Source organism: Carettochelys insculpta, chromosome 8, assembly GCF_033958435.1.
Source record: "Carettochelys insculpta isolate YL-2023 chromosome 8, ASM3395843v1, whole genome shotgun sequence".
Taxonomy (NCBI): Eukaryota; Metazoa; Chordata; order Testudines; family Carettochelyidae; genus Carettochelys; species Carettochelys insculpta.
Window position 1 is genome coordinate 9,641,820 of NC_134144.1, and position 20,024 is coordinate 9,661,843.

The following is a 20,024-nucleotide window of genomic DNA, read 5'->3' on the forward strand; positions in this document are numbered from 1 at the left end:
AACTTCTCCCACCATTTCCCTCTAGTACCTTCTCCATTGTACCTAACTGAGTCGGGGCTCTCTTCTAAACCTCAGTCCTCCAGCCTCTCTTCCTGGTCTTCTCCTCTTCTCCTTCCTCCCTTTCTGCCTTGGCAGAAACCTTTTATAACGAGCCAGGAGGCCTTAACTAGCAGCAGGTATCTAAACAGCCTTTTTCTGCCAACTGAGTCTTAACAAGCCCCAGCTGCCTGCCTGGGCTGCAGGACCACAGTCTCTGTGAGCCTAGGTGGGGAATAAAAAGGCACTGACCCAGCTCCCAGTATATTTGCCTTCCACCAGGCTCCTGTAGCATGTGGCCACAGCAGGCATTTCCACTGGATCTTTTCGTAGAGTTAACTTTGTTGTTTTGGCATTGGAGGGGCAGCATGCAAAAACAGTAACAGAGGAAAGTAGATCGTACTAAAGCTTCATGCATAACGGATACTATAAAAAAGGCTTTTTGATGTTTTACGCCTGAGAATATTATTATTATGGGTTATTTGAAAAGGAAATAAAAGAACTGGTAAGTGCCTTGTTAGGGGGAAAAAGCAGGCTGTCTTCAAGAAGGAAATTTATCAAAAGACAGAGATTATTAAAGGAAACCAGAGCCCGCTATTAGGAAAATGATAATCTGGTGCCAAATAATATCAGATTTTTCAGGAGTTAATTTGCTTAGTTTTATCATAGGCTGCATAAAAAGCACAAGCAAAGTCAGTACAAAACCAAAATTTCATACAATGACTTGTTTATACTGAAATATAAAGACAATATTTATATTCTAATCAGTTTATTTTATAATTATAAAGTAAAAATGAGAAGCGAGTAATTTTTCAGTAATATTGTGCTAAGACGTGTATGTTTCTGTCTGATTTTGTGTGCAAGCACTTCTTAAGTGAGGTGTAACTTAGGGATATGCAAGACGATCCGGTGCCTGAAAAGGGCACAATTGTCTGGAAAAGTTGAGGACTACAGAGATACTGGAACTAAAAGCAGGTCAGGGAAGAAGTCCCAGGGGTTTGATTTCATGCATGTAGTAGGGACGTGCAAAATCGAACTATCTGGGGTCAGTAGCCAACCCTTATACTCTTCAATATCATGAGCAGTAAGGGAGGTCAGGTAAGTCAATTGTAGATAGGTCAATTTTAGTTACGCAATTGCCATAGCTAGAATTACTTATCTGCAATCAATTTTAATGTGTAGCATAGGCCTGGCCTGAGAGATGATCCTTACTGTAACTCTTCACAGTGAATAATCTCGTTAATAAAAAATATCACCCACAATGCCAAGCAGAGGCTGTAGGTTAGTGACTCTGCAGAATGCAGTGTATATTTTTAAACCCAGGGGATACTCTAAGCTGAATTAAGGGTCATGGTTTCACAGACGTCTATGGCTTAGAAGCTGTGCTAAACATCTCGCTCATCTCTCAGCTTTAAATATTTAAACAAAAAAAAAAGTGCACACCGCGGACACTGTGCTGTCAAAACTGAGGAATGGAAAACACACCATATCAATAGCAATCTGGGGAGTTTGAGAAAAGGACAAAATTCTACAGACCCCAAGTGTTTAAAATGCACGCACCACTTCCGAAAAGCTTGGTGGCCGTCATTGTTTTTATGATGATAGCGAAACGAATCTGGCGGTAGACGAGAGAGAGTAGTACAGCTATGCTAAACTTCGCACTGCTTTTGTGCAGTTCAGTTTAGCATTACAGCACGCCAGAGAGCTACCATACCTGTAGTAAGCATCACTCCTCTTGTAGACAGGAGGGGTGGAAGGGAGCAGTGAGTCACTCAGCACCACGTGAGAACTCGGTATCACAGCTCAGATTGGAACCGAAGGGGGTCTCACTCCAAATCCTGAGTATGGCTCACTAGCATACACACTTTGGCCCTCATTAGGGATGTTAACTGTTAATCGGTAAGCTTTACCCTAAGTGCCCCAGCCGGAGCAGCCCTCTTCTGCAGTGGTCCACGGCGTGCCTCAGTCAGGTGTACTCCAGCTCAGCCGGAGCCTCTGTCATTTGCAGCAGACTCAGCCCATAAGTGCTGTGGACTTAACATTTAACCAGTTAACCAATTAAACAGGATTTTACATCCCTCGTCCTCATCAGCCCAGCATTCAAACATGTGCTGAAGTGCTTTGCTGTATGGAGGCCTGTGAATGTGCGAGTACATGGTCTCCCATCACGCAACCTAATGTCCTTATCCCCAGGGGCTCGGTGGTTTTTTTTTTTTTTTTTTTGGAGAGTAGTCTTCCCCGATGAATCAATATTGAAATCATGGTAAATTCCACTTGCCTGCTCGCTGCCTCAGGGCAGAAGTAGGAATGGGCCAGCCATTATATTTTATTTTGCTCCTTGGGCGCATTCCTCAGTAATGCACCCATGGGTGCACGCGCGTGCACACACACGCACGCATGCACGTTAGAAGATTTTGAAAGGTTGCAAAGCCAAGCGCTCAGAAGTTAGGAAAAAGCCTGTGCAACCTTCATTCAGCCCTGGAAGTGTGCCTACTTTATAGAGCAATCTTTCATGCCATGATCATGCAGTGTTTCTTCCCAGGATCCCTGCCTCGGTGACTGTACAGAATGGACAATTAGTTCGTAAATCAACCAAAACTGGATGGATTTCCATGGGGATGACAAAAGGCATAGCCTTGCCACAAAAGTTACCCCTCCTCCAGATTTTTTGTGTCTGCTCCAAAACGTAGAGGTGTTAGCAGTGTTCAAAGAAAAACCCTCCAGAGGTTTTTTAGCCCAGGCAAAACAATATTTTTTCCCCCAGACACATTCTTGGAAGTGGCTGAATTGTTTTGGATGAAATTTTCCAAAAAGTTCGGCCTTAGATAGGGCAACTGGCAAGTCAGTTCTCAGCCCAAATGGTTAACATCTGACAAAGTTAAGGCAGGTCTACACAAGACCTGAAAGTCAATCTTAGATACACAGTTGCTTAGCTGGAATCAACATGTCTACAGTAGATTTATCAGGCCATCCTCACAGAGGGAAGCTGACCTTCCACTGACCTCCCTTACTCCTCACGAGAATTAGGAGTACCAGGATCGACTGTTGAGTCCTGATGGTTTGGTTTAATGTGTCCCCACTAGGCTCACTAAAGCAAACCCTGAAGATCGACCCAAACCAGGTCACCTTCCCGGTCGTGCCAACATGCCCTAAGAAACATTTTTTGCATCTGAAATATCTGCGTGGATTATACAGTAGAGAGAGGGCATCACAGCCCACATGTGACTGATGACAGAAAGAGGAGATGGAGATGGAGAGAAAGGAAGATTGAGGGTAATGTCAGGCCTGTGTGTTTTACAGCAGCAGATGTGCTTTGTTCCCATTGAACGATATAATGAAGATAGAAATAAGGCAAAAAAATTGCAATATCTAATATAAAGGAGCAAAACTATCAGATTCCAAAAGCACTTCCCTTAAACCTGATCAGATATTTAATGGGCTAAGAAACAAAGGATGGTCTCATGATTCAGGGACTGTTCTGGGACTCAGGAGCCTAGATTTAATTGTCATTTCTGCCTCAGATTTCCTGTGTGACCTTGGGCAAGTCACATGCTCTCCTAGTTCCCCATCTATAAATTGAGGATGATGATACCGCCTACCTTGGTGAAGTGTTGTGAGGAGAACTTAACACACTGGAGCCGCTCAGCTACTCCGGGGGTATGCATAATTACAGAGAACTCAACCCCACAGGAATCCCAGCCAAGTGAACGTTCACAATTGTATGACACTTTTGCAGAGTGAAAACTGAGCTTTTTTCTCACTGTTACAATAAGAATTAATTTGATTTTCAATTGAAGCCTAAAAACACTGTCCTACCGCTACGCCCTAACTCTACGAACACCGGCTCTCCGTCTCTCCTGAATCCAGACTGTACAACAATGTGCAGGTTTTCAACTCTACATTTAAAAGTTTAAGTTTAAGTTTAATTTCTCTTCTTTATGGTTGCACTGACACCTGCTTAAACTAGAACTGATGGCTTTACCATCCATTTCACCCATGCTACAGGCTCCCATCCCAATAAATAAACGTATGGAGAAACACATCTCATAGAGCTGGAAGGGACCTTGAGAAGTCATTGAGTCCAGTCTCCTGCCCTCTTGGCAGCACCAAGCACCATCCTTTTTTTTTTCTTTTTAAATCTAAATGGCCCCCTCAAGGACTGAGCTCACCACCCTGGACTTAGCAGGTCAGTGCGCAAACCACTGAGTGGCCAATGAGTGGCCTTTGGAAAGGGCATCCAAATAACATAATGTCTAATATTCAATGTCTGGCCTCCTGGAATAAAAAATAAAGACCCTTAATCTTTCTGTGCCCATATCTAGATGAGCTGATGTATTCCCTCGAAGACATCTGTATACCCTGGAAGTTAAATATACCCCTAACTGAGAACTACACTAGCTGGTACCATATACAAGGACATATTTTCCTTGGCCTATCTTGTATTCTGCAGTATGTGAAGAGAAAAGCCTTTTAAGTATGAAAAGACTATGGTGTAGCCTTTGCCCTTTTATTCACCTCTTGAAAAGGTAGATTTGTTAACCTAATTCATTGGTACCTTGCTTCAGTGTAAACACTGGTTTAAGGACCAGAAGGACTAACTGAATTGCGAAACACATCCTTTTTCTGCAGCACATTTTCAAGTGGTTTACTGTTCATTTCACATAATCCGGTTTTCTCCCCTTGACAGAATGTAGAAATAAAGAGGTGGGGTGGGTGTGATATTTGACCTTGGAAATGGAGATAACAGTCCTGGGTAGGGAAAAACGTTCCATTAATTTGCCAGGGGTGCAGTGCCTTATCATGGGTGTATGTGTACAGAACAATGTGATAGAATGTGATAAAGTTCTTGAAAATGAAACACACAGATTCATGAATAATAGCAATAATATTAATTAATAATGCCCAGCTCTCATCTGTGCTAGTGTTCAAGAAATTCTGAATGTGGTTCTGACTATTCTTTTAGGCCGTTTCTACACAGGCCACTTCCTTCAGAAGTGGCATGCTAATACACGGAGCGAAAGATGCTAATGAGGTGCGGATGCAAATTCCCCATGCCTCATTAGCATAATATCATGTGATTTGGAGCCTGGAAGACCGTTCTTCTGGACCCCAAAACGCCATGTAGAAGCCCATTCCAGAGGCCTCTTCTTCCCAATAGACTCAGACTCCAGCAACGATTGAAAACACATGCAACAGCATGTGAAGGGCAGGAAGAAAGCACGTCTAAGCTACACGCTTTGTTTTTCAGGTATCAAAGCAAGCCAAAGAGTTTCTGGAGTATGTGTACGAGGAGCCATTGATTGACATCCAGCAGGAGAATCCCATGCTGTACAGACATGCTGAGCAACTGGCAACTGTAGTCCGTCTGAGGCAGCAGCTAAGATCTCTCCGAGCCTATTTGTTCAGCTGCAGAGCCACGGTGGCTGAAGACCTGCGTAGGAGGTGAGACTTATGCATAATATGCCCCACAAGATTCCTGTTGTCCTGCCGCTCCCTTGTTTGCACATGTTCATCCCGCTTTACCTCCTCTTGCTTCCCATGATCCAATTTCTAAATCATTGCCCTCCGTGCAAGGCAGCTGCCCTGTAAGTTGTCACCAGCAGCTTTTTTTTATACCAGGCTCTCTCCTGCCATAGGAAAGCCAGTTTCAGTGTTTCCTGTGGGCTGGCCATGGAGCCTGGGTACCTAAAGTAATTCCTCCCATGGGGGCATGCTGTTTCTCTTCAGTGGTACCTCAGAAGCTGAAACTACACCACTATCTCAGGCCATCACTGCAACACTGAAAGCGTACACAGGTTGAACCTCTCTAATCCGGAACCCTCGGGACGTGACCAGTGCTGGGCAAGAGAATTTGCCAGACCACCGGATGTCGGTATTGTCCATCAGTATTACCAACACTTGCACTGCTTACTGGGCTCTTAGAAGACATTCAGGAGTAAAGTACAGCTAAATAACAGCACAGAACACAAGAGCCAGGACTGGTGGCAAGAAACAAAGTTTATGGGACCCCAGGAAACTTGGCCATAGCCATGATAAGACGTCGTCCAGCTAAATAAAATCATGCCAGATTACAGATGTTGCCAGATGAGAGTGTTCTGGATTAGAGAGGTTCATCCTGTAATTTGGGTACTGTCTGTTCCAATTTTCTGGTAGATTTTTTTTTCCTCAAAATAAGGTGGGCAGATTGCAATCCCAGAACAAGTTTATCTTTATCCAAAGTACAACTCAATTTAAACATGCAGCACCTTAGCCTGCTGTAGCTTCTGCCGATCTTCTGTAAACAGCTCTGAAAGAAAAACAGCCTCTTCTGATCTGACAGCAGATCAACTTAGTTTTTATCCTGGACTGACTGAAGAGAGGGCTGGAGGTCTGTCTTGGCTCTACCCTTTCTTTTTCTTTCAGCGAGGTGACTGAATCCAGACAAATGCGACTGACTTGTTGGAACATGTATCTGTATCTCTCAGGTCTGTGACCCGTCTGTCACCTTCCATTAGAAACACTGCTGTTTTTCAATGTTCAACTGACAAAGGGGAAAAAAAATAAATGGAAGGCTGGCCGCTGCCTAGATTGAGGATGTGTGTTTCTGAGGATGAAGGGGGTTGGTATAATTTTCTGTGGAGGTTGCGCTTGCTCCTTTGTCCCAGGAAGGGAAGTGAGGTGGTGATAGCATACGTCAGACAGCATATATGTCACTGTCTTCAATAATTATGTCAAGTACAGGTTGCATCCCTTTAATCTAGAAGTCTCTCGTCTGGCAACATCCATAGTCCGGCATGATTTTAGTTAGCTGGACAACCACTTATCGTGACTGTGGCCAAGTTTTCCATGGTCCCGTAAGATTTGTTTCCAGCCACCAGTCCTGGATCTCGGTGTTCTGTGCTGTTATTTAGCTGTAATTTATCCCTAAATGTTTTCTAAGAGCCCAGTAACAGTGGAAGTGTTGGTAATGCTGCTAGACAATATTGACCTCTCATGGTCCAGCAAATTCTCTCCTCTGGCACCGGTCAGGTCCCGAGGGTGCCGGGTAAGAGCAGTTCAACCTGTACAGCAAGCAAAGATGGCAAAGGTCTAATGAGCAGCGGGTGAGTTCCTGTGTCAAATTTGTGTGTAAATATTTGTGTGTATGTGTTGTGGAGTTGAACAGTAAAATGCAAACACACTTCTTCAACTTACGGAGAGCCAATCTGCAGCATTTTTAAAATGAAACCTATTTTCTCTTGGTCTAGTGCCCAGTCTGATCATTTTGGCTGTCCTGATGTACAGCTGTAATATGGCTCCTATTTTCTCTCCTTCAATTACAAGGAAACTAAAAGGAGAGCGAAGCTGCAGCGACTGGAGAAAAGTGGCTGAAAAGAAATTACAGCTTTTGATTAATGCTGAACGCCCTGATTAAAACAGCGAGGAGGGGGCAGGACAGACCGAAGAGAGTCAGTGAAGGGAGTGAAAGAAAACAGATCAAAGAGAAGTGAACAAAGAAAGCCAATGGGGCCAGAGGAAATCGGGCGAAGGGGAAAGCAAGGAGGCTGGCGGAGGTATTTTGAACAGGAGCTGATGGAAGGAGAAAAGAAAGAGTGCAAATGGAATGAAGAGGCATTCAGGGGAGTAGGACAAAGAGAGAATTTGAGAAAATAAGAATGGAGGGGACCTACCAAGAGGCCAAAAAGGGAAGACCGAAGAAATAAAGGCAGCTGAGGGGATGGGCGAGGAAAGATGGACAGTATAGGATTAGACAGGAAATAGAATCATAGAACAGTAGAACTGGAAGGGACCTCGCAAGGTCATCGAGTCCAATCTCCTGCCCTTACAGCAGAACCAAGCACTGTCTAGACCACCCCGACAGACGTCAATCTAACCTGCTCTTAAATATCTCCAGTGATAGAGATTCCACAGCCTCCCTAGGCAATTTGTTCCAGTGTTTAAGCACCCTGGCAGGTTGGAAGCTTTTCCTAATGTCCAGCCTAAACCTCCCTTGCTGCAGTTTAAGGTCATTGTTTCTTGTGCTATCCTCAGAGACCAAGGAGAACAGTTTTTATCCCTCCTCCTTGTAACACCATTTTAGGTCCTTGAGAACCGTTATCATGTCCCCTCTCAGTCTTCATTTTTCTAAACTAAACAGCCCCAGTTCTTTCAGTTTTTCCTCATCACTCATGTTCTCCAGACCTTTAATCATTGATGGAGCAAGATGCTGGAAGAAAAGGGATGATCAAAAAATACTACGGAAAACTTTGAACAGTAAGTCATCAAAATGAGTAAAAGTGCAGCTCTGTGGACAGGCAGAAGGGAGAAGGACAGAGGACAGTTGGTAGACTCTCTCTCCCATCTCCTGAAGGGTGAATTCATTTGCTGATACACCGTCAAGCTGCAGCTGAAGATACATTCCCCACAGCAGAAGGAAAAGCCAGGACCAGAGCTATAAATGAGAGACAAAAGAAAAGGCGAGGTCAGGGGGACACACTCACTTTTCTTACTCACAGATCTCCGGAGTCCCAAAGGTGAAAACAGAATTTGATGGGTGTTTTAGGATAGTTCTTTAGTGCCCTGTTTTCTGTACAGTTGCAATCCCATAAGCCTGAATTCTGCTTGGGCTTCTAGTGCTCCTTGAAATTCCCACTCCTTGCTGCACATGGCCTATCTATAATACTCAGCTGAGAGAGGAGCACCATGGCCGAGGGGGCTTGTGGTCTGCAGCAGATGGCTAGAGCTTTGTGAAGTTTCCTTATCTCTTGATCCTTGTTATGGGGACAAGTGCCCCATTTGGTAGGAACCTGTAGAATGCCCCAAAAGCTGTAGAGTGACTTTCAATGGGAATTGAGTGCTTGACTGTCTGGGAACATCTATACTCACTGGGAGATTGAGCTTATCAAGGTCGATCTTCTGGAGTTTGATTTCACTTGCCTAGCGGGGGACATGCAAAATAAAATTAACAGGGCTGAACACTTGACTGCTGTACTACTCATTATCGTGAGGAATAAGGATTGTCAATGGGAGAGTTTCTATCATCAATGACCCTAGGTGAGGACGGCCTGATAAGTCAATCCTAGATAAGTTGATTGTCATAGCTGGAATTGTGTATCCAGGATCGACTTTCAGGTCTAATGTATACTTGCCTTCAGTTGTGGAAGTCTTCATCAGCGTGATTCTGGCACCCGTTTGGTCTCTGGTGGTCTTCCCAAAGAGCCTTGATCAGTCTGTAGAGGAAAACAGGACTGCAGCAGCCCTAGCTTGCAGGAATCATACTCCAGGACCTTTATTCTAAACATGTTGGCTCCCCCCCACCAAAAAAAAAAAAAACTGTTTTAGAAAAAGAGCGAGATAAATTCATGGAGGATAGATCTATCAGTGGCTATTAGCCAGGATGGGCAGGAATGGTGTCCCTAACCTCTGTTTGCTCAAAGCTGGGAATGGGCGACAGGAGATGGATCACCTGATGATTACCTGTTCAGATGTCATTCCCTCTGGGACACTTGATACTGGTCACTGTTAGAAGGAGGGATACCAGGTAGATGGACCTTTGCTCTGAACCAATATGGACATTCTTGTCACCCTACAGCTCATAACAGCAATTCCGAATAAATGGATGGAGAAAATGGTATCTGTTGACAAAGGACATATGTGATCTGAATTACCCATCAGCTCATCACATGGACAAGGCACAAAGAAAAGAGAGCTTAAGTAACACTGTGAGCCACTGCTGCTAAATTCAGTGCTGCTTCCTAGTCACAATTTAAAGGGCTTGGGGAGAGAATTCAGAATCCAATTCTCTTTCCTGTTCCAAAGGAATTCTTTTTTTCAGCTTGGTCGTCACATTAGTGCACGGTTGGTTATTAATCACTGGCAAGTGAGCACAGCACCTTGCGTATCTGTCAAAAGCCTATAAACAGACTGAAACAAATTGTTAATATTGCTGTCTAGAGAGAACTAAAAACAGACTGATTAATTGTATTGGCACCTTGCTGTATGTGGGACAGTAATAGCCTTCCTTATTAGGGAAAGAGCAGATTGCTCTGGGGTTTTCCATCATCATCATCATCATCTTCACCTTTTAGATCTATCCCTTCCTCTTGAACCCGGAGCTCAAACCCAAGATGGCAATTCATTTCGAAGTTTTCTATGTCCTCCATGAAGACTAAAATGTTTACAGTGCTTACAAGTCACTGTTTCAGAAGGATTCCAGATGGCTATAAACCAGTTTAGCTCAGAACCTAGTTGATTGTATGGGTGAAACCGTTATTTATAGTGCCTGGTATACACAGGTATTTTGGGAACTTAGTAAAACTTGGCACTCTGCAGAGAACTCTGGGCTGAACCACACTGAAAAGAGGCAAGTGACTACAAAAATGAAGAATAGCTAGTGATCTTGGAAGATCGTGGCTTAAGGTTCAGGGAACTGGCAGCCCCTATTGTCCTTAAGAATTCTAATTCACTTCCTTTTCTTGCTGGTCCATGATGGACTCCAGCAATAATGGTGGTTGCTAGGATGGTAGTTCAAAGCCGTCTCTGACGACGGAAGGGAAGATAAAACAATAAAGGAAAGCAAGCTTGGATAGACCCATTAGGTGAGATCCTCAACAAATGTAAAGCAGCATGGCTCCCTTGAGTAGTCATACCTGCTGAGGATCTGACCCATTGTCTCCTTCATAAGGGCTGTTGCTATGACTACTTAGCTGTGGTTGTTGTCGCCATAGAGCAAAACCTAACGTGCCTACCTTGCTTTTAACAGAAGCGGGTTGCTTGTTTGTGGTTGTATTCGAGACACGCACACTGTAAGTTCCTGGAAGAGAAAATGTAGCAATCCCACTGCTTGTGTAGAACTTATGTTCACTGCAGTTGGACAGCTCTCATGCCTCTCTTCTGTTTGGTGTTTTGCCAGAGAACCCAAAGCTAAAAAGTAGATGCAGAAGATCTGATGCCGAGAGGAGAGGAGAGGAGAGGAGCTGTATGTTGTACAGGTGGGGCAAGGCATGTAAACAGGTGAATTGAAGGAAGCATCCTTGTTGGTTTTGTGCATTTTACGTTCAAGTGAAGAGGAACCTCCTTGTCTCTCGTAGGGGTCAGAAAGCCTCATAACTTTAACCTTCACTGTGGTCTCACTTCCTATTCTTTTGACCTAAAGGAACATGAAGGCATTGTCACAGAGTTTTTGTTTTTAACAGTCTCTGGCTCTGCAGAGGGTCTGCAGGGTCCACCCGTCCATTAGCATTTACCTCCATGATTTCCATTTGTAAACATATGCTCATTCTGCCTTGAGGTAGAAGACGGAGGCCAGGTCTACAACAGATCTGAAAGTCGATTTCTGATGCACAGTTCCAGCTACAGCAATTGCGTAGCTAGAACTGAAGTATCGGAAAACGACTTTTGTGACTGTTTTCACTGAGGAAGGTTGACAGGAATGTTTCTCCTGTCATCTTTAACAGACACGCGAAATAGAACTCTGGAAGATCGACGCAGATCAGGTCAATCTTCACGGAAGTGTAGACAAGCCCTAAGCAGAGTTACTTGTCACTTCCACAGGATTACAATTTTTTCTTTATTGAAAGACAGTATTTTTAACTTTGATTTAACATGGTGTTGATTGTTTTCCTTAGAGCACAGTACAGAGAGAGATACTAAGCTTGCCATTGCAGTCAGGTTAAGAACATGTTTGCAGTGCCATAAATATATACCTCTTGCTGATACCATCAGCTCTTTGCAAAGCAAAACAAGAACCCCAAAACACTGAAGCTGAAAGAGGAATTCTGTCGTTTCCTGCTTTGAGACCTTTGAAATAAATATCTCTTTTGTCTCAGAATGGAAGGAAATAGCAAGGGAGGCATCGGACACCAGCGGGCACTGAGCCCATGGTAGTTGTTGATGAGGATGATGATTTGTCTCAGAACTAGACGATTCTCAAAATATTTGCATTAAGCATTTCAAATTGTTGCTAAGAAGTTTGCACTAATATTTCAGAGAGAAACAGAATCCTTTGGTTCACATAGCATCTTAGTCCAGACATGATGTCTAATGCAATCTATCATCTTCTGCCAAATAGACAAGAAATATTACGTGTCTGAAATGATTTAGCTTTGTTTCTTCTGTGTCAGATAGATTGCTTTAGAAATGCCCCCACTTAGATTCCAAATTAGGTTTTCATGAGCTGGGAGCTCAACTTGCTAGCTCTGTCCACATTCACGCTATCTTGGACACTTCAGAGTCTGCTTCTGGTAAACTTCAGACACTCCAGATTGCATGAGAAAGGACTGCAAGTACCTCATTGCTCTTCATTTAATTGTACGTGGCTGGGAGATGCAAGCAGATAAAAGATGTAACTGTTTAATTCCAAGTGGAAATTGTGTCCAGTAAACACCAAGAATCTAATGTTCATTTGTCCAGTCTTGCATGTGTGTTGATGGGAAACATATATGCATTTCAAAGCATGAATGAGCTGCATGTTGTCTTCTTTTCCTCCCAAAGCATCTTTGCTGACACCAGGAGGACAGAGTTGCAGTTCATTCATGTCCAGGGCTTGTTCCTCCATTAAGCCCTGGTCATATCTCTGGCATGGTGTCCCACCGCCCAGTGCGTGATCTGCCGATGATGGTAGAAAAGAGGTTCACCCTGTACCAACCCATTTTTCTACCTTCTTAGTTACAAAAGGACTTGATTGTGCCACCTGCTGACTGGTTTCTTTTGATGGCCACATGAAAAGAAGAATTTGCTCTGCCTGTCACGTTTGTTACTTCAGTTATAGTGTCAAGTTGGTGCAGATTAATTTGCCATAGCTTCAGCAGGGCTGTCAGCGTATTTGACCTAGTGGAGAAAAATGATGATAAAGAGACCTTAAATGCCGAGAGATTAGCTACTGCTAACAAAGCATCAAGGCTACAAACAGTGCAACTTTGCCTACATGCAAAAAGACAAGCTTATCAGTGATTCTCTTTCCAGGAGGACATTAAAAGATAACCTTTTGTTTATGCAGATATTTACCTGATAAGATCACTCCAAGGGCAGGCATGAAATGTCTTGCATGACTGTTGCACTTCAGGTTACAAAAACAACAAATTGGGAAATTTAGAAAATTGCAGCGAATGCTGAATTCTTCATTTCAGTTGGCGCTCGCAGTCTCCTCAGATTCGCTTTCCCTGCACAGGCTGCTTTTGTTTCCAGCAAGTTCTAATGAAACACCATGGCGACTTGAAACCAACAGACTTCTTATTTCATTGTTCCCAGGCCATGGCAGATCAAAAAGACTGCTAGCGTTGAACTTTGGCTACACGCCACAAACATAACGGGAACAATCTGGTTATAACAAAACAGTCTCCTGAAGCAGGTAAAAAACAGTTCCAACTCGCAGTGTAGTTGACACTGGCCTATGTCTTCACATGATTGAAAAGCATAGGGTTTGAGGGCTGCTGCATTTGGGCCATGTCTGTATTACCCTGAAGAGCAACCCGCTCAGGATCGATCTTCCAGGGTTCGATTTTTGCATGCCTGGTAGGGATGCAAGAAATTGACCTATCGGTCAACCCCGTACTCTCTGTTATCATGAGGAGTAAGGGAGGTCAACGGAAGAAACTCTCCCAACGACCTTCCTCAGTGAGGATGGCCAGGTAAGTTGATTGCAGATAAGTCGATTGTAGCTATGCAATTGCCATAGTTAGAACTGTGTATCTGCAGTCGTCTTACCTGCCTAGTAGAGACCAAGCCTCAGATACCGTTGCTTTTCAGGTATCCCAGGGTCACATCCCCAGGCACCAGAAGATCAGGTCTTTGAGGTAAGCCCCAGGATGTGCCAATGTGGAATTTGCCATCTGTCTCCCCGTCTCTGGTCTGGTCCTAAAGAGACATAGTTGATTTGAAATTTTTTTTAGTTGACTAATTTTTTTTAAATCTCTGTAGAACACCCTTTAAAGTGGGATGACCTGCATATATTCATATTATTTTAACTGTCATTATATAAGAGTTTTTAACCGCTCCCATTTCTTTCTGTTTATAAAAAATCTTGACATCAAGGGACAAAATGGGAGTCCTGAACCTGCAAAAATCCCAGCCCATGCTTCAGTCTTTGCAGGACTGAGGTGTGCCTGGTGCTACACAGGAGCAATGAAACTGACTGTACCCAAGGTGCTGTTATGTACACAAAGACACATCTTTTGCTAACTTTTTATTAATGCAGAGCTGTAATAAAACATAACAGCGTCAACAAGCTGTGCTGTGCATTACTTATTACTTGTTCAGGATCAGGTAAATATTCAAAGAACTTAGCTAAAGATTCTGGTTTGCTGGCTGCAAAGGCCTCCTGAGTATGAGCCAAAGAGTGATCAAATTTCTAAATCTCTCTCCTCTTTTGGGGATTTCTCGTGTGCGTACTTGGTCTCAAAGCTTTCCCATTGCAAGTCCTTACTTTGTCATTATTCCACGAGAGGAGGAGTCAGACTTTTCCACTAATCTGCAATACAAATTCTAAAAAAAGTAATTCATTTATTGATCTGTTTAAATGTAAAACCTTTGGCAAATTTTTTCAGCTATAACTATCTCAGCCATGATGTGTGGTCGGTGTGGAAGTGGCTCAGGTTTGATGTTACAGTGTGATTTTTCAAGTTGATGGTGGACTTCTTAAGATTGTTTCTTTTATTTTAAAAACGTTAGTGTAGTACTGAGATCAGTGATGACACTGTTTTATTCTCCTCAATCATTCTTCTCCCTTCCCTTATATTTGGATTAAAACCTCATAGATTTGTTTTCAGGGCTTGCGTTTTAATAAGGACAGCTTTGTATTTGCCTTGATTTAACTGGGAGTCCTCAGGCACCTCATTAAGGAGGGAATGACATGCCAGACCAAGACCATTTAATAAACGAAAGGATTTTGGAAAATATTTTCACAATCAAAATGCAAACAATTTTCCAAATGGCCCCACTGTTAGATCTGCCTTATACTGTTGTGTACTGAACTGTGTGTTAGTAACTGCCCCCAGTGCAGCTCCAACAGAGTCACCGCACATTGGTTTAAAACTGCCCAGGCACAGACTGTGCCATCTGCTTTTAAACCCTTTCATAAGCTGCAGCTTCCCAGCCAAGGCTGCTCCTTGGCTTCCGTGGGAATTGAGGGTTTTCCACACTTCATGTTGGACCTTCTCAGCCCCTCAGAGGTTCAGTTGCTACCTTTTTCTGATGCTGGTTGCAATACTGCTGCAGATAAGACCAGAGGAACGGCCATACTGGGTCAGGCCGAAGGTCCATCTAGCCCAGTATCCTGTCTTCCAACAGAGGACAATGCCAGATGCCCCAAAGGGAGTGAACCAAATAGGCAGTCATGAAATTGATCCCTCTCCTGTCATCATCTGACAAATAGAGGCTTAGGACGTCATTCCTACCCATCCTGGCTAATGGCCACTGATAGACCTAACCTCCATGAATTGGCCAGAGCTGCTCTGCTCTTCTCCATCCCCATTCAACATGAATACATTATTGTCATAAATAGGGAGATGGGCCAGGTAGGAAGCTGAACCAGCTTTGCTTTTCAAGGCTTTCTCATGGACCAGTTTCTGTGGTAATGGAAAGAAGAACTCCTCTTACTCGAGCACCTCTTCACATGTCCATGGTGTTGTAACGTATGTACCTGTGTGTATCTTAGGGTACGTCTACTTGGCAAAGTCATTTCGGAATAGCTGATTCCGGAGTTGTTTTTCCCAAATAAGATATTTCAGGATAATGTGCCTACACTACAGGGAAGCCCCGGAATAAGAAACACTTATTCCCAAATAGCGTTTCCATGCAGAGGAGAGTCTATTTCAAAATAGAGCCGTTGGATGCACTGTGCCTTATTTCAAAATAGCCCCTATTCCATGTCTACACAGCCCCTATTTCAAAATGCCTGTTTTGAAATAGGCGCTATTCCTTGTACGGTGACGTTTACCAGTTTTTATGTTTACCAGTTTACCATCCGCTGTTTGCAAATTATTTCAAAATAGCAGTTGCGTTGTGTAGACGCTCGCAAAGTCGTTTGAAAATATCGGCCGTTATTCCAGAATAACTTTGCTGTGTAGACCTACCTTTAGTCATACCAAAGAACTGGATCACTCTCCTCACTTCCTTTTCTCGTGATGCAACTGGGAGGAGGACGTGGTATTTGGCTTTCTCTCCAAAACTGACTGCTCGCAAACATTAGTTGTTGAGTGTAAATTGCAAAGTAGGAGATGGTCCAAAAAGGTGATGGGAAGAGAAAAGGCATGATTGACACTTTGGCCTGGATTGGCTTAAACAATGACATACCAAATAGTAACAGAGAGGTAGCCGTGTTGTCTGTATTCTAACAAAACAAAACAGCAGAAATGTAGCACTTTAAAGACTACCAAAATGGTTTATTCGGTGATGAGCTTTTGTGGGACAGTGGGTCTGTCCCACAAAAGTTCATCACCGAACAATGACATACAGGTAAGAGGAGTCAGTCCTCATTTTAGTTTTTATTACAGATCTGCTATCAGGAGGGATTGTGTCTGTAGGAAGTAAAATATTACCTGTGCCTCGGGGATCTTAGGCATACTCATTGATAGTAGTTTTATAGGGATAAGTCATTCTTCGCTTGCTGTCCTGAATAGTTGCTGAGACAGGTCTGTTCACCTTGCCAGAGATAAGCACATTTCATGTGTGAGCTAACCAATTCCTGTTTGTCCCCCAGGTACCCCAGCTGGATGATTTGAAGTGGGATTAGATGAGGTGTGACTATGCCTTGAGTGACTTGAGCTCATATTCAAATTCCTATTCATATTCAAATTCAACACATTAACACATGGTTTGAACAGGGACAGCAATTACCTGACCCATTACAAGGACTTTTTACATACTTAGATGTTTTATCTAACTCTTAACGTCCTCCCCCTCGCCCCCACCGTCCCTCTGCTCTTCTAATTTGCCAACCTTGATAGCAATTTTTCTGATTTGTCAACCTTGATAGCAACTTTTGGACCTCTGTGCTTTATATATGGAGTCTGTTCTGGTATGGCTGTGATCTGAAGAAGTGGGTCTGTCTCACAAAAGCTCATCACCTAATAAATTATTTTGTTAGTCTTTAAAGTGCTACGTGGCTGCTTTTTTGTTTTGGTAGAATACAGACTAACACAACTACCTCTCTGTCACCAAGCTCACTCATGAAACACTAAGAAGATGGCTACCAGGCAGCTTAAGGGCCAGTGACAGAGGCTTTCCAAAAACCAAATCCAAAGATAACAACACTTAATTAACACAGCTTAATTGATCTGTTCTTAGCAAAGCTTGTTTTCTCCTTTCTGAGTCACTGTAGGGGCTCGTCTGCATACTTGGCTCAATCTAATTCTTGACCTTCCCGCCCACCCCTCCACTCTCTGATTTGGTCACCTTGATTATCTTTTTCTGATTTGTCCTCCTTGCTTGCTGTTTTTGGTTCTCTGTGCCTTAAATATTGAGTCTGTTCTGGTCTGGCTATGGTCTGAAGAAGTGGGTCTGTCCCATGAAAGCTCACCTAATAAACCATTTTGCTAGTCTTTAAAGTGCTCCTTGACTGCTTCTTGTTTTGATAGTGTATAGACTAGCACGGCTTCCTCTCTGTTACTATCCTGTGGTAATGGTGTGATCCAGAGGAATACAAGAGAGAGGTCTTCATTTCCCACCCCAGTCACTCAACCTGGGGCAGGAGTATGAAAGGTTTTTAATCTGTCATATGATCTGGATCCTTACGCACTGACCACAATGGCCACTGTTTTCAACTCCTGGATCCTGCTCAGAGGATCCCTCGCTCCACTCTTTCCCAGACACCAGAGGGAAACACGGCATGAAGCCCATGAAATTCTCCAGGAAAGCAGAGGTGGAATTGAGCCAAAAACTCCCGTATCTGCACCCCATAGATGAAGAGTGAATTTGGGTGCCAGTTTCACCCCGCAGGAGTACACTGTTACTGCGCTGCAGGATGGTGAGATGCAGAGTCACATCCGGGCTTGCTGTGCAGGAGCTTAGAGTGTAGACAAGCCCCACGGCAGTAGTAATGTGACTAAATTGCAAAATGGGGAAACAACGAGCAGACAAACAGACACTGGTGAATAGGTGACCTCTTTGAGAATACCTGCTGTTACATAGCACTTTTCATCCAGAGGTGGCTCAAAGCACGTTACACAGGTCCATGTGGTGGCCCGTTCTTTATAGCTAGGGAAACTGAGGCACATGAGAGGTGAAATTAAGATCAACGAGCTGGCCAGTGGCAAAGGTGCCTAGGAAGGTGCTCAGGTGTTCAGAGCTCAGTGTGAGTCACAAAAATGGAGCTTCACAAATTTACTACTTTCGATTTTCAGTTTTTGTATTTAACATGTGGCAGTTGATGTATGTACAATATTTGATCCAATTGAAAATAAGGCCTTGTCTGCGTTAGGAAGTGTTACTGCCCTACCAAGTCTAGTTTCAATAGTACAATTCCTGCTAAGGTAGATACAATATTGTATTGGTTATACTGGTGTTAGCTACTCCTGTAAGGGACGAATTATTAATAACCAGTATAAATCACGTTCATGCCAGTATAACTGCGTCCACGCTGGGGCTTTAACAGGCTTAGAAAAAAAATCACACCCCTACCCAGCATAATTATAACTCTACAACCTTTTGTGTGGACAAGGCCCTTATTATCAAAGCCTCGGAAACTTTCAATGGTTTCGTTTTATTAACCTACTCACTATTTGAAAGGCTTTTTCTGCCCACTGTATGAGGTTTCTATTTCTGTAACTATCGTTGGACATGCTTCTCTTACAGCTGTAGAAATACTACAGGATGCCAATGGTATTAATTCTTTCCCTGGCTACGTCTTACACGACAGTGTAATTTCAAGATCGTGGCTGTTATTTCGAAATACCTTTGCAAGCATCTAGAGTACGCACACACTATTTGGAAATACATCCAAAATAGCGAGTGTGTTGTTTTCAGATTGATAACCTTCATTGCAGAAGGAATAACGACTGTTTTGAAATAGATGTAGAATAATAGAATAGATAGTAGTTATTTTGAAATAGACACAGAATTGAGCTATTTCGAAGTAAGCTCTCGTGGCACGCAACAGCAACATTTCAACATAGCTGGGTGCTATTTCCAAACACATTTTGTGCATAGCTGTGTTATTTCAAAATATTAGTTGTTTCAAATATCTTATTTTGAAATATCTCTGTAGTGTAGCCGTAGTCCCTGGGAGAAGGTGAGGATGGCAAATAAAAAAATATCGTGAAAATAGCTGCTGCTTTGCAGAGTAACAGGGAGTCCAGGGAGTCCAATATCACAATGCTGGCTGAAGAATTTGGAGATCTTCCTGGTTTGTAAACTTTCAGGAAGAGAGCCTGTCTCTCCTAAGCTTTATATCCACTCATATCTATTTCCCTCTTTTCAGAATCTTCCCCCGAGAGTACCTCTTTCAGCAGATCCACCTGTATTCCCTCGCAGACCTGCAGCAGGTAAGTGTCTCCTGCTGACTGTATATTTCTTCTGTGTGCCCACAGACTCCCCATCCAGTGTGGATGACAACATTGTGCTTTCCCCACTATTAACTGTAGCGGGGCCGGCCACACATCCCAGTCTCTCAGGGGTTTGTCATTCGGCAGAAAAACCGTGGCACACAGGGAGGTTCCAGAGCAAAGGTGTATGCAGCCTATGCACATCCAGGGATCAGCAACAAGTCTCTGCAATCTTTATACAAGAAGAGCTCCCTCATCCTGAGCCAAGACAGCCGGGTTTGGCCCAGGAAAGATAAGGGCTGGTCTGCACTGGAAACGTACATTGGCACAGCTACATCTCTCAGGAGTGTGAAAACATCCACACTGCTAGCCCTGAGAACCAGAGCTGCGCCAGGCTAGCCCCCAGGCGGAACCAGCGCTGGCAGTTTTTCCATTGGCCTAGCTCCCTCTCCTTGGTAAGGGGGATTAACTGCAGCTGGGGGTGGGGTGATCCTGGATCAGGAACCAGAAGTTCAGGGCTCTTCTCCCGAGCATCCAGCCCTGGATGGGAAG

At 43.6% G+C, this 20,024-nt stretch overlaps 1 protein-coding gene across 5 annotated transcripts in view; it reads left to right on the forward strand.

Annotated features, from left to right (window-relative positions):
* PLEKHM3 (pleckstrin homology domain containing M3) overlaps positions 1-20,024 on the forward strand; it is a 123,642-nt gene that overhangs the window by 43,565 nt on the left and 60,053 nt on the right. For all 5 annotated transcript variants that reach the window (XR_012646476.1, XM_075001896.1, XM_075001895.1 and 2 more), the window contains exons 5-6: positions 5,285-5,478; positions 19,409-19,472. Coding sequence is in view for 4 of the 5 variants with exons in the window: in XM_075001896.1 (XP_074857997.1) it covers positions 5,285-5,478; positions 19,409-19,472 (258 nt within the window). In the remaining variant the exon portion in view is untranslated. The remainder of the gene's footprint in view (positions 1-5,284; positions 5,479-19,408; positions 19,473-20,024) is intronic.